General features: G+C 50.5%; 12 protein-coding genes across 12 annotated transcripts; 2 read left to right on the top strand and 10 right to left on the bottom strand.

Annotated features, from left to right (window-relative positions):
• Positions 1-5: 5 nt before the first annotated feature.
• On the bottom strand, positions 6-1,589 carry K460DRAFT_304098 (oxidoreductase domain-containing protein; the record flags this gene model as incomplete). The annotated part of the gene is made up of 2 exons (XM_040929968.1): positions 6-1,506; positions 1,560-1,589. 2 exons carry the CDS (start codon positions 1,587-1,589, stop codon positions 436-438), a joined length of 1,101 nt encoding a protein of 366 aa, XP_040789579.1. The 3' UTR covers positions 6-435.
• A 533-nt stretch (positions 1,590-2,122) lies between these two features.
• On the bottom strand, positions 2,123-3,409 carry K460DRAFT_329945 (NAD(P)-binding protein; the record flags this gene model as incomplete). Its single annotated transcript, XM_040930761.1, has 5 exons — positions 2,123-2,297; positions 2,360-2,672; positions 2,740-2,775; positions 2,830-2,920; positions 2,978-3,409. 5 exons carry the CDS (start codon positions 3,407-3,409, stop codon positions 2,123-2,125), a joined length of 1,047 nt encoding a protein of 348 aa, XP_040789578.1.
• A 788-nt stretch (positions 3,410-4,197) lies between these two features.
• K460DRAFT_413824 (MFS general substrate transporter) lies at positions 4,198-6,579 on the bottom strand. The gene is made up of 7 exons (XM_040937630.1): positions 6,002-6,579; positions 5,843-5,948; positions 5,759-5,793; positions 5,638-5,708; positions 5,277-5,564; positions 5,047-5,232; positions 4,198-4,990 (listed from the first exon to the last, which is right to left on the bottom strand). Exons 1-7 carry the CDS (start codon positions 6,242-6,244, stop codon positions 4,279-4,281), a joined length of 1,641 nt encoding a protein of 546 aa, XP_040789577.1. The 5' UTR covers positions 6,245-6,579; the 3' UTR covers positions 4,198-4,278.
• Positions 6,580-7,778: 1,199 nt separating this feature from the next.
• On the bottom strand, positions 7,779-8,976 carry K460DRAFT_352203 (TfdA family taurine dioxygenase; the record flags this gene model as incomplete). Its single annotated transcript, XM_040931628.1, has 3 exons — positions 7,779-8,314; positions 8,366-8,704; positions 8,757-8,976. The coding sequence occupies 3 exons, from the start codon at positions 8,974-8,976 to the stop codon at positions 7,779-7,781; spliced, it is 1,095 nt and encodes a 364-aa protein (XP_040789576.1).
• Positions 8,977-9,110: 134 nt separating this feature from the next.
• On the bottom strand, positions 9,111-9,968 carry K460DRAFT_51786 (Apc13p-domain-containing protein). The gene is made up of 2 exons (XM_040938482.1): positions 9,900-9,968; positions 9,111-9,850 (listed from the first exon to the last, which is right to left on the bottom strand). The coding sequence occupies exons 1-2, from the start codon at positions 9,900-9,902 to the stop codon at positions 9,377-9,379; spliced, it is 477 nt and encodes a 158-aa protein (XP_040789575.1). The 5' UTR covers positions 9,903-9,968; the 3' UTR covers positions 9,111-9,376.
• Positions 9,969-10,085: 117 nt separating this feature from the next.
• Positions 10,086-10,967, top strand: K460DRAFT_363126 (uncharacterized protein). The gene is made up of 3 exons (XM_040932763.1): positions 10,086-10,496; positions 10,549-10,713; positions 10,764-10,967. The coding sequence occupies exons 1-3, from the start codon at positions 10,417-10,419 to the stop codon at positions 10,912-10,914; spliced, it is 396 nt and encodes a 131-aa protein (XP_040789574.1). The 5' UTR covers positions 10,086-10,416; the 3' UTR covers positions 10,915-10,967.
• Positions 10,968-11,157: 190 nt separating this feature from the next.
• Positions 11,158-12,885, bottom strand: K460DRAFT_304083 (SET domain-containing protein). Its single transcript, XM_040929967.1, has 3 exons — positions 12,051-12,885; positions 11,860-11,974; positions 11,158-11,806 (listed from the first exon to the last, which is right to left on the bottom strand). The coding sequence occupies exons 1-3, from the start codon at positions 12,795-12,797 to the stop codon at positions 11,298-11,300; spliced, it is 1,371 nt and encodes a 456-aa protein (XP_040789573.1). The 5' UTR covers positions 12,798-12,885; the 3' UTR covers positions 11,158-11,297.
• Positions 12,886-13,542: 657 nt separating this feature from the next.
• On the bottom strand, positions 13,543-14,316 carry K460DRAFT_277480 (uncharacterized protein; the record flags this gene model as incomplete). Its single annotated transcript, XM_040928182.1, has 1 exon — positions 13,543-14,316. One exon carries the CDS (start codon positions 14,314-14,316, stop codon positions 13,543-13,545), a length of 774 nt encoding a protein of 257 aa, XP_040789572.1.
• A 556-nt stretch (positions 14,317-14,872) lies between these two features.
• K460DRAFT_352199 (cytochrome P450) lies at positions 14,873-16,595 on the bottom strand (the record flags this gene model as incomplete). Its single annotated transcript, XM_040931627.1, has 4 exons — positions 14,873-15,792; positions 15,845-16,307; positions 16,373-16,465; positions 16,515-16,595. The coding sequence occupies 4 exons, from the start codon at positions 16,593-16,595 to the stop codon at positions 14,873-14,875; spliced, it is 1,557 nt and encodes a 518-aa protein (XP_040789571.1).
• Positions 16,596-17,507: 912 nt separating this feature from the next.
• On the bottom strand, positions 17,508-18,080 carry K460DRAFT_402374 (Thioesterase/thiol ester dehydrase-isomerase; the record flags this gene model as incomplete). Its single annotated transcript, XM_040936522.1, has 3 exons — positions 17,508-17,847; positions 17,900-17,950; positions 18,010-18,080. 3 exons carry the CDS (start codon positions 18,078-18,080, stop codon positions 17,508-17,510), a joined length of 462 nt encoding a protein of 153 aa, XP_040789570.1.
• A 222-nt stretch (positions 18,081-18,302) lies between these two features.
• K460DRAFT_363122 (DRAP deaminase) lies at positions 18,303-20,015 on the top strand. Its single transcript, XM_040932762.1, has one exon. The coding sequence runs from the start codon at positions 18,346-18,348 to the stop codon at positions 19,816-19,818; it is 1,473 nt and encodes a 490-aa protein (XP_040789569.1). The 5' UTR covers positions 18,303-18,345; the 3' UTR covers positions 19,819-20,015.
• An 870-nt stretch (positions 20,016-20,885) lies between these two features.
• On the bottom strand, positions 20,886-25,848 carry K460DRAFT_413818 (DEAD/DEAH box helicase-like protein). The gene is made up of 3 exons (XM_040937629.1): positions 25,268-25,848; positions 20,958-25,217; positions 20,886-20,900 (listed from the first exon to the last, which is right to left on the bottom strand). Exons 1-2 carry the CDS (start codon positions 25,586-25,588, stop codon positions 21,375-21,377), a joined length of 4,164 nt encoding a protein of 1,387 aa, XP_040789568.1. The 5' UTR covers positions 25,589-25,848; the 3' UTR covers positions 20,886-20,900; positions 20,958-21,374.
• Positions 25,849-25,988: the final 140 nt, after the last annotated feature.

Here is a 25,988-nt window from a genome sequence, read left to right as displayed (position 1 = left end):
ACCGTGCATTAGCTAGCTGACTCGCTAGTCGTGTGTCGGTTATAATGCTTGTTGATTAAAAGGTGTGAAACGAGGCAATGGCAAACGGTAATCTAGAGATCTGAATTCGAAGGAATGACGACGGTAATGCTTGTGCTTGGTGGAAAACTTATAATGATTCGGCGTAATGCTTAGATATGAACCCGTTTGAAGTATGTATTCCATTTTGAAGCTCGTGTCGCGTCTGTTTACACACGTGGTACTGAAGAACCATTGAAAATGGACTTGAAAATAGCTCCGGCCGCTAAGCCGTTACGCTACGATCTAAATCGTATAGCTTGTGGTCCCAAAAGCACGGGCAAGGAGTTTTCGCTTCGTGTAAGGAGTCGAGTCCGCCATATTGGAACCCGCAATAGTGGCACGTTACCTTAGCGTCCGTTGATAGTGAAATGACTCTCAATCCCACACCTGACGGCAGCTGACGTTGATCCGCTTCGTTCCCATGTATCCCTTCCACTTCTTATACGCCTTTTCCTCAGCTGTCGTTGCGCCGGGGGTTCCGACAGGCCAGCTCGCAAGGTGCGATGGACAAGTACCTGGAATGGTTCGTGCCATAGCATGCCAGGCCCACCTTGCTTCTCCGGTGAGATGGACACAATCACCACTGTGGACCCTTATAGCAACTGTTCTCGGTGCGTTCTCCCCTTCTCCGTTATCTTCGCCGCGTGCCATGATGAATATACCGTCGCAGCCAACACTGAAACTAGCGAGCGCGCGTTGACATTGCTCGCTCACATCGCGATGGACGGGCATGAAGTCCTTCGTAGAGTACATCAAGACGACACCAGACTGGGGACGAATATGCGGGAAGAGACCCGTGACTAGTGTTGAGAGATCCTCAGGGAATGGTGTCGCATGTTTGGCGTAGCTGCGTGTCGGCCAGTCGTATTGTTCGCCAAGCGTGAGCCACCGAAGTTTGGTGTACAGGAACTGTTCGTTGTTGAGAGGTTTTTGTTTACCGGGCATCTTTGGTACTAAAAAATCTTCTTCCGCTGCCCGCTCGCGAAGAAAGAAATTGCTATCGAAACGACCAGCTTCTGATGTTGGTCTTGGCGGATAGGGAATATCATAATCCGTCTGTAGGTTAATCTTGTGACTGGGATTCGCCAAATCTCGGTGCATAAGACACGAGGTGAACAAGACCTGTGTTTCAGGGGGAAGAAGTCTCGATATGACCTGCAGACCGGGAAAATCCCGATGCTCGAATATCTGCGCATCCTCTACCGACGCAGAAAGTGGCTTCCCGGTGGCATAAGCCTGACATGCGGCTTCGATTCGTGCAGCGGGAATGGCTCCAGCAGGACGCCAAATAGCCTTCTGCTCTTCAGTGAAGTCATTTCGTTTGCTGAGGTCGAACACATGCGGGTCGCTCACGAGCTCTGCTTTTCGCATGCTTTGATATCGCCAATGTTCCTTCTGGATGAACTCCGGCGGCGTCGCGTGAGTGTCATGGTGCACGGAGCCTTCCTAGCAGTTGTGTTAGTCATAGTCGTTCTGCTTGAAACGAGCGACATACGAACGCGCTTGGTTGTCTCTGTGGAGAGGTCCATGGTCACGGGAACGCTGGTGCTGATTGAGTGCCGCACTGGGGGCAAAAACGGTGCTCTGCTGATACTAATCCTCGCTACCGAGCCATGTAGTGCTTTCACGGCTCTCATCAATCAATACTCCGGCGCCAAAGGGTTTTAGAGTCAATTTTTTAGTTTGATACGTTGGCAAAGGTGGGAAGGTGAACAGAAAGGCTCGATCACTCCATGCGTCTGTGCGTTCGCTTATCGATAAGCCGCTCACTGTCTTTCCACCCGATCACTCCTTAACCGTATCACGTTTTTGGCGCTCCTCTATCTATGCTACAGCCACCGGGGTCATAAAGATACGCTATCAGCCCTTCACTATATATCAACTCTTTCCGTCACCTTCAATACCTGCACACAAAGCAAGATTCATGGGCTGAGTTGTGATTCTTCGTAAACCCCTATATGGCTACCTTTGCGCTCTCTATAAACCCCTATATGGCTACCTTTGCGCTCTCTATATACATCTTCAATCGCAGAAAAGTTGAAGCTCCACTAATATCTTCATCTCAAAGTCTGATCACAACTTTGCCCACATGCTTTCCAGAGCTAAGGTACTCGAAAGCTGCTGGCGCGTCGTCAAATGAGAATACGCGATCGATTATGGTGTCAACGTGTATTTTCTTTGCTTCCAGGAACTCGACCAGCATTTCGAAGTCGACCTTTGAGCCGCCGAGAATACCCCTAGTCTAAGTGTCAGTACAAGTTCCACCTAGGATTTATAAGAACGCATAAAGGTGACTTACTGAAGCTTAGCCGCCTTCAACATGAGTGTCATGAGTGTCGATGGGGAAAAGCTGGCATCAAACCCCCCCAAAAACCCAACTAGAACAACGCTTCCGTTCTTTCGCAGCATTTGTAGGTCGGAAGGGATAGAGGCCAAGCCAGCGTTGTTAACAACATAGTCCACACCCTTGCCACCCGTGAGACGGAGTACTTCCGCCGCGACGTCTGGATGTGTCTTGTAGTTGATCCCCTGAACATTTCCGAGTTGCTTCACTTTCTCTAGCTTGGCGTCCGAGGATGAAGTGATGATTGGCTTGATACCGGTTGCAAGGGCTGTGAGACAAAGAAGACCAAAGTCAGTATATAACATCTCAAATTTGGTTCGCCCATTTACGCTTACCTATTAAGAGCGTAAACATGCTGACTCCGCCAGTTCCTGTATACTGTCATCAAGCTGTATCTGCTTATACTCTAGCCGTTGACAACTTACCCTGTAGCAGGATGGTTGTATCCTTCTTCAGATTCTTCAAGGAGTCAAGCGTTACCCAGGAAGTAATCCCAACACTGGGTACTATTGAAGCCTATGCATCGATTAACCGAATCCCCTAGTCCTTACACTGGTGGGGGCTTGTTATTACTTCTTCCCATGACAGGTGCTTAGGCAGCTTCACCAAAACCTTTTCCTCAAAAACAGCATACTCTCTCAAGGTTCCTGGGCCATCGCCACCGAGCGCAATCTGCTCCATAGTCCTCTCGTCACCGGTCAAATTAAGTAGGTCGACGGTTGGCGCCACATGGTCGCCAATAACAAAGCCCCTAACTGCAGACCCGATAGCCACGACTTCGGCCGCACAGTCTGATGCAGATATGCCGCCAGCTTCGACAGGCACAGGATAACCATTCTCTCGCAACATACCCACATCGCGGTAGTTGAGGGATACCGCATGGATGCGGATGAGAACATCGAGCTCACCGAGTTGCTCGGGAAGTGTCTCGTTAGATGACACGATTTGGAGTGGATAGGGCGGTATGGTACGGCGCCAGGCACGGTAAGTATTTGGGTAGGACATTTTCGAGGCGTGAATGTGAGAGTAGGAGATTTCGCTTCTGATAACGGAACACGTTGAAAATGACCGTAATGTAAAAGAGCTAGCCCTACTATATAAAGACGTTCTATTGAGATTACTCAACAGTATCTAGGTGGGTGGCTTGCAAATACACAGCGGAGTTCCACGCGTGATTACGTTTCGCGCTCGCTTACAAAGACAGTAGGCAGGATCCATGTCCCTATCCGCCGCATTTTCCTCGCCCTCTATCTCGAGTTCAAATTCAAGTCGAATATAGCATAATACTCTGCCCAACTGTTCCGCCTTTCAAACATGTTCCTGTTCCGTGATTTTCTTAGCCACTGCGTCACACATCTTTCACTTACTTATAACCCACCAGATTGCACCCTCGTCTAGCTTGATTCAACCCCAATGCACAATAAATGCCCCATCCTCGTCAAAGCCTAGGTTCACTTTGATACCCTTGCTATACTTTATTATACTATATATTGCTTTCAAGAAGAATCTTTAGGGATAGACTTTAACAAAGGAAAACTACCATGTGCGGTAGGGAAAGAGTAAGCACTGGTAGATAGGTTATAGAGCTGTAGCCGTAGTACATGAATATTGTTAAGGGGTGTTCCTAATATGTTAAGGTAGATAGGCATGGAATGCAGCAGATTTATTACTGCGGAAGGACAGTTGGTTAGAATATGAATCCGTTCCAGTAGTTACAGCATTTCTGATGGTGAGTTTATCTCTAGGCATTGTTGCAATCGCACAGTTCTACCATTTAGATTCTTACGTAGGTAGGTGAAACAAGCTTTCTATATTACCAAAATTGTACAACGCCAACCAGCATTCAATCAAGTATATGCTAGGACCTATGACCTTTAGTGCACGAACCTAAAGTCCAGTCTCTTCATTCCTTCGTCTTTGGTGCTGATAACATAGTCTTCCTGCTCCTCCTTGGTCATCGCATTCCATTGCCTATCCCTAACCTTGTTTCGCCAAATGTAGAAGACCTTGACGAAATAAAACAAGAAGACGTTGAATATGCAGATTCCTAGCAAGATCCTGTTACCGCGACGGTATAGCGGCTGATCATCGTTGCGGTAAATATTGGAGGCTATAATATTGCCAGATTGTACGAACATGTTGTAGAAAGCTGCGGAGACAGCGCGTGTGCGGACGCTGTTTGAGTTCTTTGCATTCCAGCCCACAAGGATGGCGTGGCAGTAGGGGTAAGAAAGTAAACCACTGAGGACAGCATAGCGGATCCATGGGCTGGCTGAGGCGGGCAGTGTGACAAGCGCGACAAGCCAAGGGAAAATCCAGACGTTTGATAAGCTGGAGATGATGGATCGCTCTTTGAATTTCGCTGACAACCAAGTCAGGATGAGGAGCTGAACGGCATAGAGAAATTGAGACGGAATCGCGAGGAGGTTGGCCTGGAACACGGAAAACCCAAGTCTGCGGAGAATGTACGACAGATAGTTCGCAGGTGGCGCGGGCGGAATGTATGCGGTCAAACCGATGAGGTAGAGCGGCCATTGTTCCCAGTCCGACGCGGCCTTGAATAATAATCGTAGGCCGACTGCTTGTCTGGAGTTGAGCACAGAGTTAGTGAATGTTGTACTCGGCTTTTGGGCGGAACTCACCTGTTATTCATATCCCCCTTGGAAGGATCGTCACGAAGAATTCGGTTTACAAGAATGTGTTCTTCATGCTCGTTGAACCATCCGTTCTTGCCTCGGAACCAATGCTTGGTTTGACAGGCTCCAGGCGGCATCAGTCCGAAGGAGAAAATACCGATGACCAAAGTGATGAGACCCTCGATCAGGAAGCTATACTCGTTAGCTTGAGTTACAAGCCAGGCGGCTGCACGTACAGATACTGCCATCCTCCCCAACCATTTAGACCACGCATCTGCAGTATGCCGGCAGCCAATAGAGACCCAACGATATTGCATGTACTCAAGGCGGTCCAAAACCACGCTAGGCGAAGGGGCAGCTCGTTCGATTTGAAAAAGTACGTGAGCCAGAGGACAATATCAGGAATAAATCCACCCATCAACAAGCCTAGAACGCAGCGGAGGGCGAAGAATTGAGTCTTGGTTTTGAGGGCACATTGCGACAGGCTGACCACTGACCACGCGCAGATGAGAGTCGGAATCCACCTGTGTAAAAGTCAGAGACGGATCGTATGGCGTTTGTGTAGGTGTGGTTGGTGCTGCGACGGGAAAGACTTACCGATCTGCACCAAGTTTTTTGCTAATGAGGCCACTGGGGAGCTCGGCGAAAAGGAACGAAGCGAGGAAGATCTACTTTGACTTAGCCGTGGGGCTAGACCTTAGACACGGATGAGGCTTACAGTTTGACCGTAGTTGAAGTCGTTTGTGTTCATGCCTGTAATCGAGTCAACAAGGGGCCCGTGAAGGGATGAAGAGAGGCAAACCTAGGTCTTTGAGCATGTTGTCGGAAATCGCACGATTGATATTCTTCCGATTCAGATCCAGTGAGATGAACATGACCCATGCCCAGAGTGTGATTCGCCAGTCCAGCTATGAGTATATTAGTTTGGGCTCGCTTCCATGGCGGTGGTTGTAATAGTTACCTTGCGAACCAGCCTCTTCTCCTCTTCGGCTGTCCATGTGTAGCTCGGATCAAAGCGATGGCGTCCCTCGTATTGGGCTGTCTCGTATTTCTCGCGCCAGTGCTGCGCCGTTGCAGGGTCGCTGAAGGGATGGTTTTCATACGAGCCATGATGTGGTACCTCAGTGGTTGATGCGCGCGAGGACCCTGAATCCGAGTTCTGGGTAACGGGTGGCTGCTTGTCACCAAGAGCAAGCGCAGCCATGGCTGTGATGATTCGAGGGAAAGCTTGTCGTCTCGTAATGGCCTGCTAATATGGAGTAGCTGGGACCAGGTGACTGGAAACTCAATTGAACGTCTCCTAGGAGATCTTATAAGGAGCCGGAGATAGTGTACCCCAAATTCTACGCGTGCAATGATGCAACATTGCTTGTGTTTGACAACATCGCTGGCCACAAGTACCAGTACTAGCTAGACAGAGCTCGAGAAGCCGGGTGTCTTCGCTCTCAAACTCACAGACAAGGGTTGTGCATCCCGCTATTGGACAATGTAGTTCCAAGCGCACCCTTTAATCGGGAAAGATACAGGTGAGAAAGAATCACAAGCCGGGTTGAAGCTTGGGTGGCGTCATGAGCGACTTGGCTGCATGTGTCTGTTGTTTGGGTCTACAGGGTGTTCACACGCCAACCGCATCCCTGTCATGTTCTCTCCAACTAGAGAGTCTGAATAGTTTGATATCGAGGTTCTGATTTGCCCTAACCTTCAAAGATTGGGGATATCCAGTGTCGCTCCCCACGTCAAATCCAGCTCGTTAGGACCCGATTCGGCCGTACACGCGGCGAACGCGATGCGGAAGGGCCGAAGAAGGAATGTAAGATTTCTAACGACCTTGGTTGCATGCAAGATGCGTTCCTAGCAGGCATTTGCGAACAGAGATAGATCAACGGGAGCGCAAGAACATAATGGGATGACTGCAGATGTTACTTGCCTCTGCTTGGTATGTTCATCTTGTGAAGGTCCTTGTTCCATCCTTGAGATATTCGGAATGGCCAATACGTCGACCCGATAACGATAGTACCCATGCTGGCACGTCAACTCTCTAAGAATGGCGTCAGGCACCCTGGCTTGGCTCCGAGGCAAAGAGGCGCACGGCAGGTAATTCTTTGGGGCCCATGTCAACGATCCCAAGACAGAAGCATTTTGGGGCGTTCATGCCCCCGAGGCTCAGAGTCTACGGCACTCGTCGCAGATATGTCGTGAGACTGGACAGGATGTCGTCAGTTTATGCCTGTCACTGCCCATGCTGTCTCCGAATGTTGGGATCTGCCGGCGCTAGATTGAGACTTGGCACCTAGGCAATTCGCACGTTCATAACCACATGTAGACTTCTCGTCCGACGACCACCGCAGCAATGTTTCTTCGTCCCCTCGCCACACAATATTCCATCCTAGGGCTATAGCTAGTAAGCGCAAATTGAACGACGTCGACAAAGCGTCCCAACCAACGTACGCCCACCCCTATCTCTCCGACTTTTCTTCGAAAATAGTGTGGTATGCGTGTCACTACACTAGCTGTGGTGGTGAAATAGACCCTCTATAGTCAGGTCGTAGTGCCTCCTAGAGTACTTCGTGTCCCACTTGACGGGCCTAGAAGCAATTGCAAAGTATCGCAGTACACTGTAGGCCTACTTGAAGAGCTCGACAGCGCATGATCACAAAGTTTCCATTCAACACGGCGAGAGATAGCATTTTGAGAGGAGATGCGAATATCCATGATCGTTCCCGATACCTCATCCGCAATCATTCTACATCGTTTAACCCCAAAGCCTCACGTCGCGAAACACTCTTTGGGTCTAAATACGGCTTCTCCCCTAGACTAACCGCCCGTTGTCCTGTTCTCGGACCTAGACCAACGTAGTCATAAGTAGCAGTATGATACACACTCCTATTGTCCCAAATTGCCAAATCGTTAGGGTTCTGCCAGCGATGCCTGACCTGCAGATCATGGTTCTCCGTGACCAACTGCAAGAACCAGTCTAGTGTGCGCTTGCTCTCTTCCTCGGTCAACCCGTTGATGTGCTGAACGTGGTGGCCGACGCCGAAGACTGACTTCCAGCCCGTCACCGGGTTCGTACGGATCACAGGGTGAACTGCGGTTAGGGAGTCACCGACGTTCTCCGGGGCGCCGCGAGGTTTGGAGTAGAGCTCAAACCCGTTTTCTTTGGCGGCGCGGGTAAATTCCGGTTGCGCGTAGGTGGCTGTGAGGGATTCGAAAAAATGCTGGTACGGCTCAGATAAGCGATCGAACAGCTCGTAGCCGGATGCCCAGAGTGTGTCTACTGCATGATCAGTCATTGCGGCATTGGATCACGATTGTGAATAATTACCTCCCCCAGTCTTGGGCAGTTCAGTCAATCTCAACAGCGCATAATCGCTCGGGACTGGCTCGAAAGTGATATCACTATGCCAGCCACCCTTCGCACTCTGCTTCTTACTCGAGAATCCTAGCCGCTCCTTGTAGATCTCTTTCGCCTGCTCAGAGCTGATGACACTAATCTCATCATCCTTCCCACCAAGGCGACGTCCAGAGTTGCTGACAGGATGGATGTGGAGCTTCGACGTTTCGGGCTTACCTGAAAGCTGCCCAAGACGTTGCGCCAATTCTTTCTGAAGATCATTGTCAAGCTCATCTTGCTTGCGGAAGAAGACTACTCCACGTTGAGAAACTACTCGCCTTATTAGTTTTTCGACGCGAAGAAAGAGTGCGTTGTTTCTCACTTGTAATAGCAAGATCACGAATCAACTCGTCCGAATTGGGCGCTCGAAGCCACTCCTTCAAGTTCACATCCTTGAACTCACGGCCGATGACCGGCGTGACATCAAACGACTCGTACTGATCTAGAGCACCCCTCAGCTGGAGCGGCTCGCGAGGGGTATGAACCTGAGGGGAAGCCTCGGTGCTCTTGATCTGGGTTGTTGTAAGGATCTCGGTGGCCATGATAAAACAAGCTGTTCATTCAGGGAATCAAAGTCTGTTGGGTGATATGTAAGACTGCGTGACTTTATCTATTTATGTTCTTTACTAACACTTACCCGTGTTGCTCCGCGTTATAGTTATTGCAAGAACTCTTTTGCCCATAACTGGTCTACCGTTGCTCAGGCAATAAAGGTCAAGAATCGCATCATCGCATGGTTCTTACTTGCATTGCATACCAATGGTGATGCCATGTCCCATTCCTTTTGGTATTCGCTAGTCGGTTCCGTAGACGACAATGACGTTTAATGGCCTTGTGGTGTTGCGGGGTCGGCTCCGCGACATGTGGGGGTGAGATGACGCGACATTAAGACCAGACGTCGGATTCGCGAGGTGTATGTGCTGTGCTGTGCTGCCTCTGCATTCATCGCGGCAGCCCATTACCAGGTCCACCGCCACCAGCATGCATTTCACTCCCTCCTTGCGCTGGCCGCACACCTGCGCCTCTCGCACCCGGCTGTCTCCTCAACGCCAGTCGCACCGGCTCATCGTGCCTACCTTGGGCTACGCCTCCAGCGCTGACTCCAGCACCACTGCTTGTACCACCGCTGCCACTCTGTGCCAATGCTTCTCTAGGCCCACGTCTCAGCAATTCGTCAAGTCCGAGATCGCGCCATGTAGGCTCCTTCTTAGTCTGCGTCGCGCGTTGGATGCCGAACGCAGCATGTTGGTCGGGGACTACGTCGTCTTCGTCTTCCGGATTGACAGGTTGTAGATGCGGGGGAATGTAGATGTCTTCTGGTGCAAGTTGTGAGGATGTGAGGTTTGTGAACTGCTCGAGAAGGTCGGCGTGGTGAGACTGATGCATGTGCAGGTATGTCGCTGTCGAGTCGCGCGTCTAGCAAATGTTAGTCCTGAGATGCACACGTATTCTTGGGCATGTGCACCATTGTGAACTGTAGAAGGGTATCTGGCGTGAGAAGGTAAGTTTTTCAAGATCGCGCCCGGTGGTTGTGATGGTTGACATGACACTCGATTAATCCAAACACGCGGAATGTTGCCGAGGTGCAGCGCACGGGCCGGGTCTTCTTCACGCGACTTCGACAACCTCACTCTCTTGGCATCAGTGAGAGCCTCTGTTCACATCTATGTGTATATGATATATTTAGTGTAGTATGATTTACGTTAGCGAGCTTAGACCTGCGGATGTCCACATGTTCTACACCTGACTGCCTGACATCGACATCATCGACACTTTTACGGCTTATCCCCCTCGGCTATCTCGACGTCTCACTTTCGACTCTACTCGGGTAGTCTATAGCATATATCTCGCATGTTTTCCCCTTCTAATTATGTTCTTTGACGCTTTCCCATATTTCCTTGAGCACCTATTCTTCACTTCGGAAGAGGTTTTGATCCCTTGCTACTGATTTCGAGTCACGAAATACCAAGACTACTATCATCATGACCCAGGGACGCTGCAATTGCTCAAAGATCAAGGTCTCCATCCCGTCACTGCCCGAGCAGTCAGCAATCTGCTACTGGTAAGAACACAAAACCCAAGCCCCAAACTTAGATGATGACAAAGTTTGGCAGCTCGAACTGTCGCCGGGCTGGGTCCAGCGTGGGCTCCATTGTCTATATTTTCAACAAAACGGACGTCACGATTGATGATCCGAGCAGCTCCCTCAAAAGCTACAAAGATTGCGACACAAAGAGTGGTAATACGATCACGCGACAGTTCTGTGGCAACTGCGGATGGTAAGATACTCCAGTGCGATACATTGGGCGGCACATTAAGTTATGAACAGCCCAATCATGTCCTTATTCGCAGGCGAGACACCACAGGTTATCCTGAAAGGAGGAATTTTTGAACATATACCCGCGCCTGCGTTTAAATCTTTCGATCACGAAGAACCAACGTGGATGAAGGTTGTGAAAGCTGGTGAGGAAAGCTCGTAGTCTGTATATCTGCTTATATCTGTATAAGACGCGCTTCGAATCGTGTGCCAAACCAGCTACCCCTAGATGAGATTTTAAATGAAACACCTCACCCTTCCTAATCGCTAATTGCCAACTCTCAAAAAATCACATCGATTGCATTAGTATTAAACTTGTCTCTCTCTATAGGCAGTGCCATTGTACCAACACCACATGTGGATAAAAAGAATCTAAGACTCGATGATTTACTTCACCGTCATTAGTGAAGCTGACCAGGGTTGGAAGTAGGTAGCGAGACGTGTAACGTTAAACACTAACGGGGGTTATTTACTGAATAAGCCTCATCATTCCATATAAAAGCTAATTCCTTTGTAATATCCTCGATACTAATCATGATCACATTGCTAGTGGTCATGATCATGCTTCTCGCCTTCTTTGTCGTCCCAAGGATGCCCTTCTCCTACACCCTCCCAGGGATCTCCCTCCCAAGTCATCCACGTAGCGTGTGACTTGACATCAGCTTCTAAATCCCCACATCTCTTCTGCTCCCAGCTCTCCTTGCCAGCAATAATCGCCCAGTGCTTCCTCGCTCGTCCAGCCCAGTACTTTGCTCGATCCTCTATGCCGAAACTAGACCAAGTGTACGCAAGTATCTCTTCATACATCGGAAGTTGATTGTGTAGGTCTTCTTTTTCCAGTGTGGAGATGAGAGGGGGGAGGAGAGCAAGGAGCTGGGGACTGTCTTTTTCGTCGGTCGGCAGCACAGACTTAAGTGACTTGATTTCACTTAGACGGTCATTGGACTCTTCGATGATGGCCTCATCAGCGGTGCACAATGGGCAGCCACAGGTGAAGCCAAAATTGGCTTCAATGGACTTGACGCGCCGCCTATGGGAGCGTGTTTCCAGTCCATCTTAGTAATATTAGCAAAATGTTTGAGCGATAGGCTAGAGTGACTTGGCCTACAGCTTAAGGTTATTTCCTCGCCTGCTTTGATGTCCTTAAGAGCGAAGACATCGAAGGCTAGGGTGTAGTCGTTGAACCGCCACAATGCATTCGGACGGCATGCATGATTGATGCGCTGCTTACGTTAGCTTCTCTTGCTCTCTTTCGTCCCCGTATCACGGCCAAGCTGTCACATATCAGGAAAGACTTACAGCGACCTCAGGTGTGATAGCTAACAATTCCGGAACCTCATCAGCCCACGGCCACTTCACCGTAATTCCGTTTGTCAGGATGATATCTTTGACCCCTCCATCTCGAGACACGGCTAGCTCTTTGACCACCTCTCTCGTCTTATCGGGCAACTGCTCGACCGCCTTGTGCAGCACGAGCTGCCTCCGAGACGTCGACGGTGTTTCAAGTAATTGTTTCGAAATGAACAGCACTGGCGTATTGATAATCAAACTCTCGCCCGCGAATATTGCAGCAACATCTCTTCTCGCAAACACCCCTTTGCCCATCTCTTTAGTTTCCTTGACTTCCCACGTGCCAATCTCGCTTCCCACCTGACCTTCCAAGCCGCCGACAGTCATACCAAACGTTTCGCTGGTGATACTCGCTGCGACCTCCGGAGTGACAACAAAACTGATTCCTCGGCCGTTGTTGTAGTTGACGTTTGTGTATGCGCAGAAGGTTTGATGAATGCCGAGCCCTTCTCCATCATCGTTCGGAAGGACCACGTTTACGCACGTTGGATTGTGCGTCCACGGAAAGGTGTTAGATGTATAACCGTCCTGGGCGACTGGACACGTTGTCGGGGCGGTGTTGATGAACCCATCCTGAACTGCTAAACTTGATGCAGTGTGAAAGAGTTCAGCTTGTGTTGCGGATGAGAAGAGCAGCGACGCTAAGATAGCGTCAATGAACAACAGACGCAGCCGCGACCTGACATTCGAGCTCATCTCAACGGTACCAAGACTTGTTTGAAGCAGACGAAACGAAGAATATCAAGCCAGAAATATTTCGACAATTCGCATCGAGAAAAGCGATGGAATCGCACCGAAGCCACGTTTCATCATGCCGAAATTTGGAGAATCCTTGCTGAAACATGCCGGTCGCTTGGCATCTTCCGTGGCAACCAGATTGCTTCGAATCGACAACACCATTTTGCCTAGTGGATGTTGTAGGACATACAGACTATACGCCGGCAAAATGGTTGATATGCGGAGCAGAACCCGGTTGAGCGGCACACGTGAGCACCCAACCCTCTCCGTATATTCACATACTGGTCAGCGGCCGTTTAAGCGAAACATCATAAATCCACTACTCCGAAAGTAGTTGTAACCTCCATCCTAGAGAATGTATGCAATCGCGGGGATCTTGCACCAAAGTCTTCCTCTTTTCCAGTTCATTGACGGTTCTGAGGGCAGCCGGTCATGATTGATGTCGCGATTGTAGTCTACGTCGAGCAAAATCAAAAAGAGTCGCACTTATTCGAAAGTTAAGGTGGACAAATGACGATGGAGTATTGAAATAATTAGGGAGATCTAGGTATTGCAGGAGCGATGATAATATGCGACATTGGCTCGAGGGACAGGATGCTAGATCTGTGTGACGAGAAGTTATGGGGGTGTATGTGGCTTGAAGAAATGGGGTAGCAAATGCCGACATCCCGTATGGTCGTTGAACGAGATTCACCTCCAGACCCTACTCAAAGAAAATTCCCTCTCCATGCACACGTTCCAACTTCCATACATGCACTTCGTTCTGCGTGACACGCTGCTTACCCCCCGTCTCTGCATCTCCCGGATCCTTTGCCAATGCTTCAGCAACACTCTTATCCGGAATCGTTGAGAATTCATGGATAGATAGCCAGGTTGGTGGATCAGGATTCGGTTCGTCGGTTGTTGGAAGACCCTTCAGAGCCCGGGATTGAGCGTTTGTACGTGCGTAAAGGAGCCGGAAGCGTAGAGAACGTATGTATCCCTTGCCTTGCGATACCTGAGCAGTTTGTCGATCGTAGAAGGCGTTGATATCTCTGGTAGGTAGCTCTTTCTCGGGCTTGATTCCTGAAGTCAGTATGTACTGTGTTCGTTCTTCCACCCTTTCTCTAGTCGTGGCCCCGATAAACCCAAGATAGCTGACATCCAAGTCCGCCAGATCATAAATGACACCACTGCCAGGGAGCTTGTCGCTCTTGACCGCAATATTCCTGAACTCGTCGCCTAGCGTAAATGCCAGGTCGGACATTGGATAAAATGCCAGGAATGGCTTTGAATTGGCTGAGTCGCCGCACGGTGATGTTTTGTTCATGTCTACGTAGCGAAAGGCATTCTTAATGCCACTCGTTGAGATAACTTCAGCGATGTGTTCTTCGTCGTACCAGTGAAGGAAATTTGGCTCCGTGAAGCTATCTCTTGCGGACTGAGCAATCCTGGACTGCACCCATAAGATACCTGGCCCTTTGATGGTTTCAGACATGCCTCCAAACTATGACGAGAATTGGAGATGAGTGTAATGTGATCGGAAAGTACAGCTCGCAATGCAGTTTGAAAAGTGATGTGGAGGATGTATTGCGACTTGGGGTTCCTACGATACCCGCTAACAAAGGAGTTGATCCGACGGAGTCGCGGAAGCGAATAAGGATACGGATATGTGTAACCGTCTGTGGAGAAATGCTACCGGAGACGGATCGAGAATTACCCCGCTACTCCTGCTGATAGCGTGCCCAGTTAGTCTTCACATTACAACTTTGGTTTAGGGCATTGTATAATCAGATGTAGCAAGTATACGTGACTAATGCAGCTACCAGCTAACTTCCAGCATTCTAAAGGAGTGCAACACGCTAAAACAATCACGGAAGGTTGTCATACTATATAATCATCTATTCTATATTGTCAAAGTAGTAGTGGGGTTCCCTAGAGGTTAGCTTCATCAAACATTGGTATACGGCACTGACCATGGCCCCTCTCTTCGCGTGGCGCCAGGGTAGTATATCATACCGCCGTTCGCCCATGAAAAATCTAACCTGTATCCTTTAGTCCTTTCTCGGTGTCAACTTCAACTTCAATCCAGGCTTAATCCAATTCGTATACACCTTCATGTTCTCATAATCTCGTTTCGGATCCCACACCTTGTTATCTTCACACTCAAGCATACTGACATCATGATGCCATAACAGCTTCCCGATGATGAGCCGCATCTCCATATAACTAAGATGTTTGCCGATACAGCCTCTCGGACCTAAACTAAACGCATTACTCGCTCCAAGCTTATCTGTCGCGTTTTCGCGATCGAGCCAGCGTTCTGGGCGGAAAACGTAGGGGTCGGCAAAATTACGCTCAGATTTGGTCGCCGCCCACATGCACACACTGACTGTAGTGCCACCGGGTAGATATTCACCAACCACCGTGTCGCCACCTTGGGGGACAGTGCGAGTAAAGCCTATGGGTGCCGAGGGGAACATGCGGAGGCCTTCATCGATGACTGCAGAAAAGTAGGGAAGCGCGGCCAGGTCTTGGAAGTTGAGGCTTGCGTCAGACTTGAAGTTATCGCGTATCTCCTTGGTCAGCCTATCCAGAATGTCTTTGTTCTCTGGGCGAGTAAGTAGGTTGAACAGGCCGGTAAGAAAGCCTGCTGTTGTCTCTGTACCGGCGATGATGAAGAGGGCCCCGTTGACGATTACTTCGTTCTTGTTGAGATCGCCTTTATCTTGTTGCTTCATAACGTAGTACAGGAAATCGCGATGTTCGCTGTTTTTCTGCTCCATGCGTTTGAGGATCTTTTCGCGGCTGTAGTTGAGATGATTAAGGCGTGTTTGGGCGATGTTGCCTGGGATGCACCATTGGAGAAACTGTTGAAGGGGAGCACCTGTAGTGGCCATTCTCCGTGTTGCTTGCTCTAGAGCGCCAGCTTTGATGGATTCACTAATCAAGGGGACCCAGAAGCGGAAGTCATCTACCAATAGTCAGTATTTCATGCCTATATGTGCGGCGAACTGCGCACTGACCGCTTTGCAGGCATCCGAAGGGCTCCCCTAATGCCATGTCGCCAATCACGTCAAATGTCGTATATGCAAACCAGTCTGCTACGTCGACAATCCCATCGCCTCCCGCAAAGCTCTTCATCTTTTCCGAGAAGTGGTTGACATAGTTCAGGACGATGTACTCCTGCTCCAGTAGCGCTTTCGTAGAAAAAGCATGCGAAAGCGCTCTTCGTTGGCGAGCGTGATCGACATCGTTCGCCATGGTGATGGTCGATACTCCGTGGACTGCAGCTATTGATCCAACATGGATAGGATCTTTGTGGAAGTTCTTGTGGCCCGGCCTCGAACCATAGATGTCTTTCCACGCTGCTTCTTCATCAAAGCTCATCTCATTGGGCGCTATGCGCACCATTGGGCCGTACTTATCGTGACATGCTTTCTGCCAGAACGGAAGGCGGCCTTGGAGTAGAGCCCAAACTGCCGGTATCTATATAGTTTGTTAGTGAAGTACTTGTGAAATAACTTCAAGTATTGATTGTTTTTGGGCTTTACCGGACTGATGCGTGCAAAGATTGGACCTGGATATTTCGCCAAAGGATGAAAGTATAATCGATATATCGCAATTGCAAAGAAGTATGCGAATGACTATAGGATATCAGTATTTTAATTCTATCCCATCCGAGCAGATACTCACAACGATCCCAAACACCACTGCTACGGTCGCACTGAACCCCAGGCTAGCAAAAGGTGAGTTGTCCGAATTCAACGGGGCCATGTCGGCCAAACGAAGAGCAAAGGGGAAGACCTAGAAAGCTTTATACTTGAAAGTATTACGGTGCATGTAATATAGCGAAAGTGAATCTTGAGATGTCCTAGCTGCCCGGCATCCCGAGCTGCCGAGCTGCGGTTAACAATTCCCTGGAGATTGTCCTGATCCTTCACAAAGCTCGTACGAGCCTGACATCCAATGAGCGCACGCCTGTTAGACAACCGCTATGATAACCGCGAATTGCGGGGAAGCAAGCGGGGTGTTGGCCCGGGGAAGTGCAAAGCGTACTCCCGTCACAAGGTTTATTCGGCTTCATTTCCACGTGACTGTAGGCTTTTCGATTACGAAAGCATGCTGAATGATGGCGTTCGTCTACGGTACGCTGGCGTTAAAATAAGCTCCTCACGACTTTCATAATAAGCATGGTCCTCCTTACTAACATCGTCGAGCACGACCATCGTCATTGTGAGTAGCGCTATGAACTCCGCATCCCACGATGATCAAGCATGCCTGCCTTGGGTATTAAATAATCATTCCAGCGTCGATGCAAACAACGGCATTTCTCTCGTTTCTTTCTGGACGTTCGTAGCCGTAGGTAGCGCATCAATGATCTCTCCAGACTTGCGTTTCCACTTCCTTGGACGTGCAATTAGCTCTTATTCCACGGGAATATAGACTCCTTTTGGAGGCTTGGTAGTCTTAGTGAAGTACGTTATAGCCCAGGTAGGATGGCAGAGTCGAAAGCCTTGGCAGTACCACGCCTGGTGATGCTTGTGATGGAGAGATTATGCAAATGAGATGCCCAGTCGAGGATCCTACTCAGTATGTACTTGTGTGTCCATGGTGGCTTCTCATGCTATGAAGCACCATGCATGGTAACTGGCGAGTTCCTAATGCTTGTCTGGGTATTGACACATGTCATAACCTCGCCTTGTGCGGCAGAAGCTCTTCTAATCCCCTCTTCAGCTGCTCGCCCATGCCGGCTTCGTGAGGTCGCCGAGTCTCGCGGTCAACAAAGACATGGATGAACTCTCCAACTGCCTTGACATCGTCTTGGCCTCGCTCGAAGACGCCAATCTCGTAGGTGACGGAGCTCTTGCCCAGCTTGTTGACGCGCAGGGCGAGGTCTACAAGTGCCGGGAACTCGATGGGCCCAAGGTAGTCACAGTGCGAGTGTACGACAAGGCCAATTGTCGACGAGGTGGGTGGGTGGAGCGAGCAGTGCTGGATGAGGAACGTGTTGACCACGGAGTCAAAGCTGCCCGAGAATAAGCAGGTGCTCGCGCAACAAGTCAAATGTGAGGGCGTACAGGTAGTAATAGACACTGTTGTTTAGGTGGTGGTACATGTCGTTGTCACTCCTGGTGGTGGCCCGGTCAGTCCTTGGACGCAGCGTGTGGCGGGGGCCAAGCAGACGTACCATCTCGTCCTGTACTCGAGCTGGAACGGGTAGTCGCTGCGACGACGGGCTTTCAATGCCTCCAAAGCCATGATGCTGCAGTATGTATCGCCGGCAAACAATGGCAGCAGTCAATTCTGGGAGCCGTGAGGACGCGTCGGGGGCATCATCGCGGCTAAAGCTCCCCCAAACTCCGACATGCCTCGGCTCGTGGGGTAGTTTCCTGTCCAAGTCTTTTCTTTCCTCACGCACAAACCTCCTCTCCCCGCAGTTCTGGCGCCCTCTCCGCGCATCCTCGCCTACCTCGCCTCCAAAGGGCGCCTACCCATCCCGAAGACGCCGACGGGCTCACCCTCGATGGCCCTAGTGCCTTCCCCCCCGCGCGACAAGTACCCACCTCTGCCAGACGACAAGTTTCCCTGGAAAGATCCCCCACCAGTTGTCATCACGCCCTGCGACCCTTGGCCGCCGCCATACTACCTTGAGGATGGCTTACGCAAGGTGACACCGTACCACTACACCTACAATACCTTTTGCAAGCAAAGATGGCGGGGAAGAGAGATCTTGGACATATTTGCTAGCGAATTTCGCGACCGACCTACAGAGTACTATGAGCAGGCCATAGTCGAGGGACGCGTCGTGGTCAACGGACAGCCAGTGCCGAGCACAAAGACGATTGTCAAGAATGGCGATGTCATCTCACATACGCTCCATCGACACGAGCCCCCATGCACGGCCAAATCGATCGGTATCGTCCACGAAGATGACGACCTCATTGTCATAGACAAGCCCGCTGGCATGCCTGTGCACCCTGCTGGACGCTACAACTTCAACTCCATCATCGAGATCATGAGGGCAGACCGAGGCTATGGCTGGAACCCGCTGCCATGCAATCGGCTGGATAGGCTCACAAGTGGCATCATGTTCATTGGCAAACACAAGCGGGCAGCAGAAGACATGAGCGCCCAAATACGACAAAGGACAGTCAAGAAAGAATATGTCACTCGAGTCGTGGGCGAGTTTCCCGAAGGCGAAGTCGTCTGCGAGAAGCCCATCCTCCAGATCAGTCCCAAGCTGGGCCTCAATCGCGTGCGCGCAAATGGAAAGGAGGCATTGACAGTCTTCAAGCGACTCGCTTATTACCCACCGAAAGATCCTGATAGAGGATCGCAAGGGCCGGACAGTGAGACAGACCCTCAAGGCCAGCCCTGGAAGAAACTTCGCGGTTACTCCATTGTCCGCTGCTTTCCCGTCACAGGCCGCACCCACCAACTTCGCGTTCACCTCCAATTTCTTGGCCACCCAATTGCAAATGATCCCATCTACGCCAACCAACGCGTCTTTGGGCCCTCCCTCGGCCGTGGCCAGTTCGAATCTGAGAATGACGAGGATATCATGTCACGCCTTTCGCGTATGGGTAAGGAAGAAGTCGCTGATGCTGTCGCCTACCACGATGAGATGGTCGATGCCTACGAAAAAAAGAAGGCAGAACGTATGACAGGCGAGAACTGCAAGATATGTGATACACCGCTGTACAGTGACCCCGGAGCACATGAGCTGGGCATCTATTTACATGCGCGGAGGTACCGCTGTGAGGAGGGCAAATGGGACTATGAGACTGGCTTGCCCGACTGGGCCTTACCACCACCAGGATATGAAGGGCCCACCGAGAGTACGAAAGAAAGCGATCCACTAGCAATTGATCTGAAAAAGCTAGGATTGGACGATGAGGACGACGAAAAGGTGGGTACAAAGCCCGCACAAGGGGCCGTAAATGAAGGACCCGATGCTGCACCGGATGCCCAAGCTGCTGCCAGCACTGTACTATAACTTGTCAATCTAATCAATTTCATGATATCGCTGCGCGTCTCGCCGTGCTTGCTTGTATTAACAACCTCCCTGTAGGTACCCGGTATATAGAACTGGCCCAACTTCCTATGCTGAGGTAGCCGTCTAATTGCAATTTCGATATCTTGATAATCTCTGCAGCTGTCCTTCTCTTTACTTCCTAGCTGTCTTCGAGTACGCGCGCATGTCTGCTTTCGTGAACCCAGGAACTACCTGAGAAACATTAGTTATTACGCTCCTAATTATCTAGTCGATAGGCTTGCAAGCCTTCGGTTTGTCTAGGTAGCCTCTAGCTATACTATAATTACAAATGTCTCTGCACTTAAAGCCGCCTCTACAGACTAGCAATAGCAAGTCTAAGTTAGTAGAATTACAATATCTATAACCCCCCTTAGTATCTATATTTCTTAAATCTCTTTATATACATTCTTACTTAGTTGCGAGGCTCTAAGTGCGTATTACTTGCGCATTAATAGAAACGTTAGCTCACCTTAGAGTGCTAAATAAGAGTGCATGTACACACCCCCTACCTTCTATAATAATTATAAGCAAAATAACCTTGCCCTAGCAGTAAGCTCTCACCGTCTGCCCAGCCTAGCACACAGAAAGCAAAAAGAAGGAAACTAGAAAAAAAGCAAAAAAGCACCCTCTACACCACCCTTGTTGGGTGGTATAGAAGGCGACGTGTAAACCGAGCGATGCCGCTCCCGGAATCTCAGTTTTCCGTTACTGCAACTCTGTTCGAGTTGGGTTTCGAACGAGCGAATAGGTCAGCACGGTTTGAAAGCGTTAACTCGGGATCCATTTGGCGGGAACACCGCCAACCGAGCGCTTTCAGCGCCACTGAGCTATTCTGGCTCGTTTGATGGGAGAGCACGAATTGTCAATCTATATATCCTCATTGTTGTCATCGGTGTGGTGGTGGGCGGGTGGCCCGTGGGGCAAGGCAGCCGTTTGCTGGCGTGCGAGGTGAAGGCGAGGTGAAGGCAAGGTGAAGGCGCGCATTTCACGCTCGCAGCTCTGTGCGTAATGCCGCAGCGCTTCTCCGGCGTGGCCAAGGTAGTCTTGCGATGCAGATGTGAGCCATGCGTAGCTGTTGTGTGTGTGGGCATTCCACTTACCATGATAGGTGAACGAGAGCTAATGGATACCTTCCTGTTACTTGGTTGCTTCGTGCTTTATAGATCCAGGTGACTACAGCAGTACACTCTCTAGCCATTGGGTCTTTCCACCGCTCTGTATGAGTCCAAAGGCGCGGGTAGTAGCTACAGGATTCAGCAAGTGCCGGAGCATCGAGGAGTGAATGATGTCCTGGTGTTCCTACGGCTTCTCAAAGAGACTGGATGTAAGAAGAGAACCAAGTAAGAAGATTTGAGTGAGATAGAGCTGCGATTGGAGAATATAGGAGAAAACTTAGAATAGAGAAAAAAAAGAGATAGAAGATGTAAAAGAGAGCACTATACCCACTGCCTAGCACACTCATCTACCTTCACGGTGATGATTCCATATCGTGGTGACTGTCTATCTCTATTCTACGTCTAAGCGTCCAACCCATCCCTTTCCACCAATCGCCTAACAACATCGATGACCTCGCTCTCCCTCTCGCTCACCCCCTTCCCCGGCTCCCTTACCATTCCGTCTAAGACACTATCCAGCATACCCCTCAGCCGGCTTACTAGAACTCCAATCCTCGCCCAGCCCCTCAGCCGTATCCACTCATCGATCACCAAACCCCTTCCTAACGTATCGACTTGTATCTGCCCAGCAAACATGAGCAAACTGTACGCATTAAACGGTGTGATATCTCGTATGAAGATCTTTGACGTGGCCATCTTGTTGAAGTACGCTATGAAAGTGGCATTCGAGGGAAATGTTTGCGAGGAGAAGAGTGTGGATGATGGGTGTACAAAGACACGCCCATTTTCGTGATTGAAATATTTGATCTCTCTGGCTTCGGGATCGAGTTCCACAGCGCCGGCGATACCAGCAGCAAATTTCTTGTCGGGGAGCTGAATGCGTGCAATCTGCGGGTTAAAAGAAGCCGCAATGAGGGCGCGGATCAGGGCGTCATTGGTGTTATGCTTATTGTAAATTCCGTATGACGACGGGTTGGCAGAGGAGTAAGTGGTAGGGATGAACGAGATTTCTTTGAGAGAGGAAAGGTACTGTGCCCGATTCGAGGCGATGTCGAACATGGTTTGGGGCGACAAGCGATTGTCCTGACACCAGAACCGAAGGTCGCGGGTTGACAGTCCCTTGCTACGCAAGGCAGACCATTGCTCGTATGCTCGAAGATCAACGAGTAGGTCTCCTTGATTGTTCGAGAACGATGCGCGAATGCGATTGAACTCATCCCTTGTCCCTGGGTCTCGCTCTCTTGGCGATATGAAAGGGCTACGAGCGGTCAACACCGAAGCGATGGTCAATGCGGCCTCAAGGCATCCGAACGTCGCCCCATAAACAAGCAACTTGCCCAATCGTAGATCAGCAGGAATCATGGACATGTGGCGACCGAGAGCAGTAAGCTCATTGTCGGTAATTGCTCCCATTTGCGATAGCTGCCTGATAGCACCTTCGACAGCTGTGCTTTCTGGAGGTGTAAGTGCCGAAGCAAGAAAGCCGGACACATCTTGCACGCCCATCGCCTTTATGGACAAGCACATCTGCTCCAGTGGAACCCGCCTGATTTCCGGATCGGGTCGTTCCATCATCTTAGCTTCGGCGTTACGCGTGTAAAGCTTATAGCAGTCTCCAGGCCGGACACGACCAGCACGGCCACGCCGCTGCTTGCAAGCCGCTCTTGAAGCCCAAGTTTCGGCTAGACGAACCATGTTATTTTGCGGGTCGTAGCTTGTCTCTTTGACCCGACCCGTATCGATCACTGCCACGATATCCTCGATCGTGATAGATGTTTCCGCGACGTTAGTAGCCGCAATAACTTTGCGTTTGCCGGCGGGTGGCAGGGGAAAGACGCGCTTCTGCTCAGCCGGTAGAAGCGATGCATGAAGCGGCAAAGCATGAAGGTTGGCGAATTGGTTGAGCGCTTGAAGCGTGCGATCGATCTCCATGGTACCAGGGAGGAAGATCAGAATGCCCCCATCCTTGGATCCAAGCTGGCGGTCAATATGACGGACTGTCTCTGCAATAAGATCATAGTTGATACCAAAGCCAATACTTCGGAGGTTTGCGGAAAACGACTTCTCTCCCGCGTCCTCATCATCGCCTATTGCATTACCCTTGAAGTTGGTGAAGTGCACCACGTCGTCAACATAGTAGTCCGTGACGGGATGGGTTCGACCTTCGATTTCGACGCGGCCTACCGGTCCCACATCCCTGAAATATGCCTCGAAGACGTCGGCGTCCAAAGTGGCACTCATCAAGATGACTTTCAGGTCTTTTCGCGTACGGAGAATTTGGCGAAGCAACACAAGTAAGAAGTCAGTGTCCAAACTGCGCTCGTGAACTTCATCGACGACAACGTGGCTGACATCGGCGAGGGCGGCAACAACATCATCTGCGTTACCACCAGATGTCTGCAGCCGTCGAAGAAGAACACCGGTTGTGACAAAAGTGATCTTAGTCACGCCAGGCTTTTGCTTCGACTCGCCTCGGATGGTGTAACCAATCTCTTCGCCAACCCGAGAGCAGCGCTCGTCAGCCACACGATCAGCGAGACCGAGGGCAGAGATCCTACGTGGCTGCGTGCAGATGATGTTCGCGACAGCACCAAGCTGTCGTTGGATGAGATCATCGAGGACAAATTGTACAGACTGGGTAGATTTCCCGGAACCTGTCTCACCCGATATGATAGTCACTTGGCTGTTGTTAACTGTCCAAACTATCTCGTCTCTCAATCGCCATGCTGGAAGTGACTGTCGAACATTCATCATCTTCAGCTGAGCCGGGCTACCCTGCTTAGCTTGCCAGTCAGTTAACACTTTCTGACTCGCTGGAGTTGCTAGCTTCCAGTCTATCGGCTTCCGAAATCTGCCTTTACCCGTCCTCCGCTGACTCTGCTGGCTGATAGAGTGATCTGCTGCAGCAAGACCGGATGATACATCGCTCAATTTTCCTGGGTTCTTGAAGATCTCGCCAGCATTCTGTTGTAACCAGTCTACAATATCGTACACCATTGGCATTCCGATGTAGTTAGCTTCAGCATGTAGCAATGCCTGCCTAATTATGCTGAGTCGGATGTACGCAGGGATTGGCGCCTCGAAGGTGATGATCGGTACGACGGCTGGGTATAGGCCAAAGGGTTTTCTAACCTGCAGAATGAGGCGTTTGCCCTGCTGCTTCACGTCAAGTTCAATGCGACACATGGCTGGCGATGGCCGGGAAAAGAGCTTGTCGTATATTGCTTCCAGCGAAGACATCTCAACCTCCCAAGGATCGTCTTCCGACGGCTCAGCCGGTGCATGAGCAATCGCGAGGTCTGCCAGCTCTTGGGCAATATCTTTCTCATCCTCGTTCGGTCGGAGTAGGCGAGACTGTAGCAGCGCTGCTGCTTTCCTCTCATCACCGCCTTGGCTGTCGTACGCTTCTTCGCAGAGATCTGCAGAATATCCCGCGGTGGCAAGGCGCAATACAGCGCCTTCGCGCTTGAGGTTAGAGCTAGCCATACTGATACCGGCAACGTATCCCTCCGGTAAACTCCATGATGGCAAGTCGTCCTCGGGGACGTGGATGAGGAGCCACTCGATGATTTCCTCACGATCCTTGCATAGGTCGGCAGCTTCCTCAACATGGCTTCTCCGGAAGCCAAGCTCAGCAATCTCATCTGTGAGTTTGGACTTGACGTTTGAATTGACCTGAATGGCGTGTGGATTCCAGATTGCGTCTCGCCGGATGAGGCGTTCAGCCTCTTTTCGCGTTCGTTTTCCTAGTTCAATCTTGGGTACACGTTCCCACCCTTTCAGCAGATTCCTACTAGGAGCTGGACCTTTGGAGCTCGGCATGGCTGCCCCTGGCTGGAGATTGTGCGCTTTCTGTGCCTCTTCGTGCTGTTTTTGCCTCTTTTCGCGTGCCTTAGCCGCTGCCTCCCGGGCCTTTTCGCGCTCTGCGAACCCGAAGAAAGGGTCTGCCTCGTACATCCATCCTTTGCCTTCAGCCTCGTCTCGCTTCTTGAGATCTGTAAACTCTCCTTTCCAGAGATCCTTATATGTTGGAGGCAGCATCATGTGCAGATTCTTTGCGCTAGCGACCCGAAACAGTATGTAGGCGGCTGCGAAATTGCGGGCCTCTACAGCTGTGGGCTGGTGTGCTTTATCTTCGAGCTCCGATGGGATCTTGATCGGTGGTAAGGTTGTCGTTTCTCGCGTCTTCTGGTTCAGCTTGGACAGTACCACAGCGTAAGCAAAGTGCTGGTCGCCATCCTTGCGCTGTAGACGAAGAGTTAGATTGTCTCATAGTAGCGAGAACGGGTGCTTACAATGCGATAATCGGGCTTGCCCCAGTGCTGCTTCTGGAAATGTTCCGAAAGCAAGTTGACGGGCAACTTGCCAGTCCAAGAAGCACCTGCAATCAGGGTCCTAGTGTCTGGCTTTTTTGGCCCCTCTTCAGGCAGTCCTGCTGAGGACTTCCCCTTGCCTTTACTATCATTCTGAGCCGTATCCCCGCCAGTTGAATCTTCTTCTTTCTTCTTCCTTTTGGGCTTGCCATCACCGAAGACTATGAAGCTGGTGTCTTCTTCTGGGGGAACAGGCTTCTTTGCGGCGGATTTACCGCGGGGCGGGTGAGCGTTCTTGGGCATCGTGACTGAAAATCGATGACAGGGTTCCGAGCTCTAGGATCTCCATAAAGAAAGACTGCTGGCTGGGTTCGGGAGTGCTATACAGAGAAAGCGTAATCGATTGTGGGTGCGAAAGGGCGGTCTCGCTAATAGAAGGGCTCAGCCGTCAGGTTTGGTGGTCCACCGGTGCACAGTGTTTCCAGCTGCACGGAGAGAAGGAGTGACATGTGTTGTAGCCATCGCTGGACTCTATTCACTCGAAAGTGGTGCCTGCAAACAGTCCGAAATTCCGAAAAATAGTTGCTTGGCAGCGTCACAGGCGAGACGCGGGAATGCGGAGGACGCGAGCATGGACCATTAGTTCGTGTCCCACCACTCTTGTCTGATCACGACTACACACTCGAGCATGACGCGTCAAACC

Source organism: Cucurbitaria berberidis, assembly GCF_010015615.1.
Source record: "Cucurbitaria berberidis CBS 394.84 unplaced genomic scaffold K460scaffold_2, whole genome shotgun sequence".
NCBI classification, from domain to species: Eukaryota; Fungi; Ascomycota; class Dothideomycetes; order Pleosporales; family Cucurbitariaceae; genus Cucurbitaria; species Cucurbitaria berberidis.
The sequence above is the reverse complement of the archived record's forward strand: the minus strand, read 5'-3'. Positions and strand labels throughout refer to the sequence as shown.

What these genes read in the sequence shown, in the direction of transcription:
- K460DRAFT_413818 (XM_040937629.1), bottom strand. Translation starts at nt 25,588, where the DNA reads ATGCCCAAGAACGCTCACCCGCCCCGCGGTAAATCCGCCGCAAAGAAG. An exon ending in GCAAGCCCGATTATCGCATT is followed by an intron (nt 25,218 to 25,267) that starts GTAAGCACCCGT and finishes CTTCGTCTACAG; the next exon opens with CGCAAGGATGGCGACCAGCA.
- K460DRAFT_413824 (XM_040937630.1), bottom strand. Translation starts at nt 6,244, where the DNA reads ATGGCTGCGCTTGCTCTTGGTGACAAGCAGCCACCCGTTACCCAGAAC. An exon ending in CAACATGCTCAAAGACCTAG is followed by an intron (nt 5,794 to 5,842) that starts GTTTGCCTCTCT and finishes ACTCGATTACAG; the next exon opens with GCATGAACACAAACGACTTC. An exon ending in ACTTCAACTACGGTCAAACT is followed by an intron (nt 5,709 to 5,758) that starts GTAAGCCTCATC and finishes AAGTCAAAGTAG; the next exon opens with ATCTTCCTCGCTTCGTTCCT.
- K460DRAFT_363126 (XM_040932763.1), top strand. Translation starts at nt 10,417, where the DNA reads ATGACCCAGGGACGCTGCAATTGCTCAAAGATCAAGGTCTCCATCCCG. An exon ending in CAGTCAGCAATCTGCTACTG is followed by an intron (nt 10,497 to 10,548) that starts GTAAGAACACAA and finishes AAAGTTTGGCAG; the next exon opens with CTCGAACTGTCGCCGGGCTG. An exon ending in TTCTGTGGCAACTGCGGATG is followed by an intron (nt 10,714 to 10,763) that starts GTAAGATACTCC and finishes AGTTATGAACAG; the next exon opens with CCCAATCATGTCCTTATTCG.
- K460DRAFT_304083 (XM_040929967.1), bottom strand. Translation starts at nt 12,797, where the DNA reads ATGAGCTCGAATGTCAGGTCGCGGCTGCGTCTGTTGTTCATTGACGCT. An exon ending in CTATCACACCTGAGGTCGCT is followed by an intron (nt 11,975 to 12,050) that starts GTAAGTCTTTCC and finishes TAACGTAAGCAG; the next exon opens with CGCATCAATCATGCATGCCG. An exon ending in CGAGGAAATAACCTTAAGCT is followed by an intron (nt 11,807 to 11,859) that starts GTAGGCCAAGTC and finishes AATATTACTAAG; the next exon opens with ATGGACTGGAAACACGCTCC.
- K460DRAFT_363122 (XM_040932762.1), top strand. Translation starts at nt 18,346, where the DNA reads ATGGCCCTAGTGCCTTCCCCCCCGCGCGACAAGTACCCACCTCTGCCA.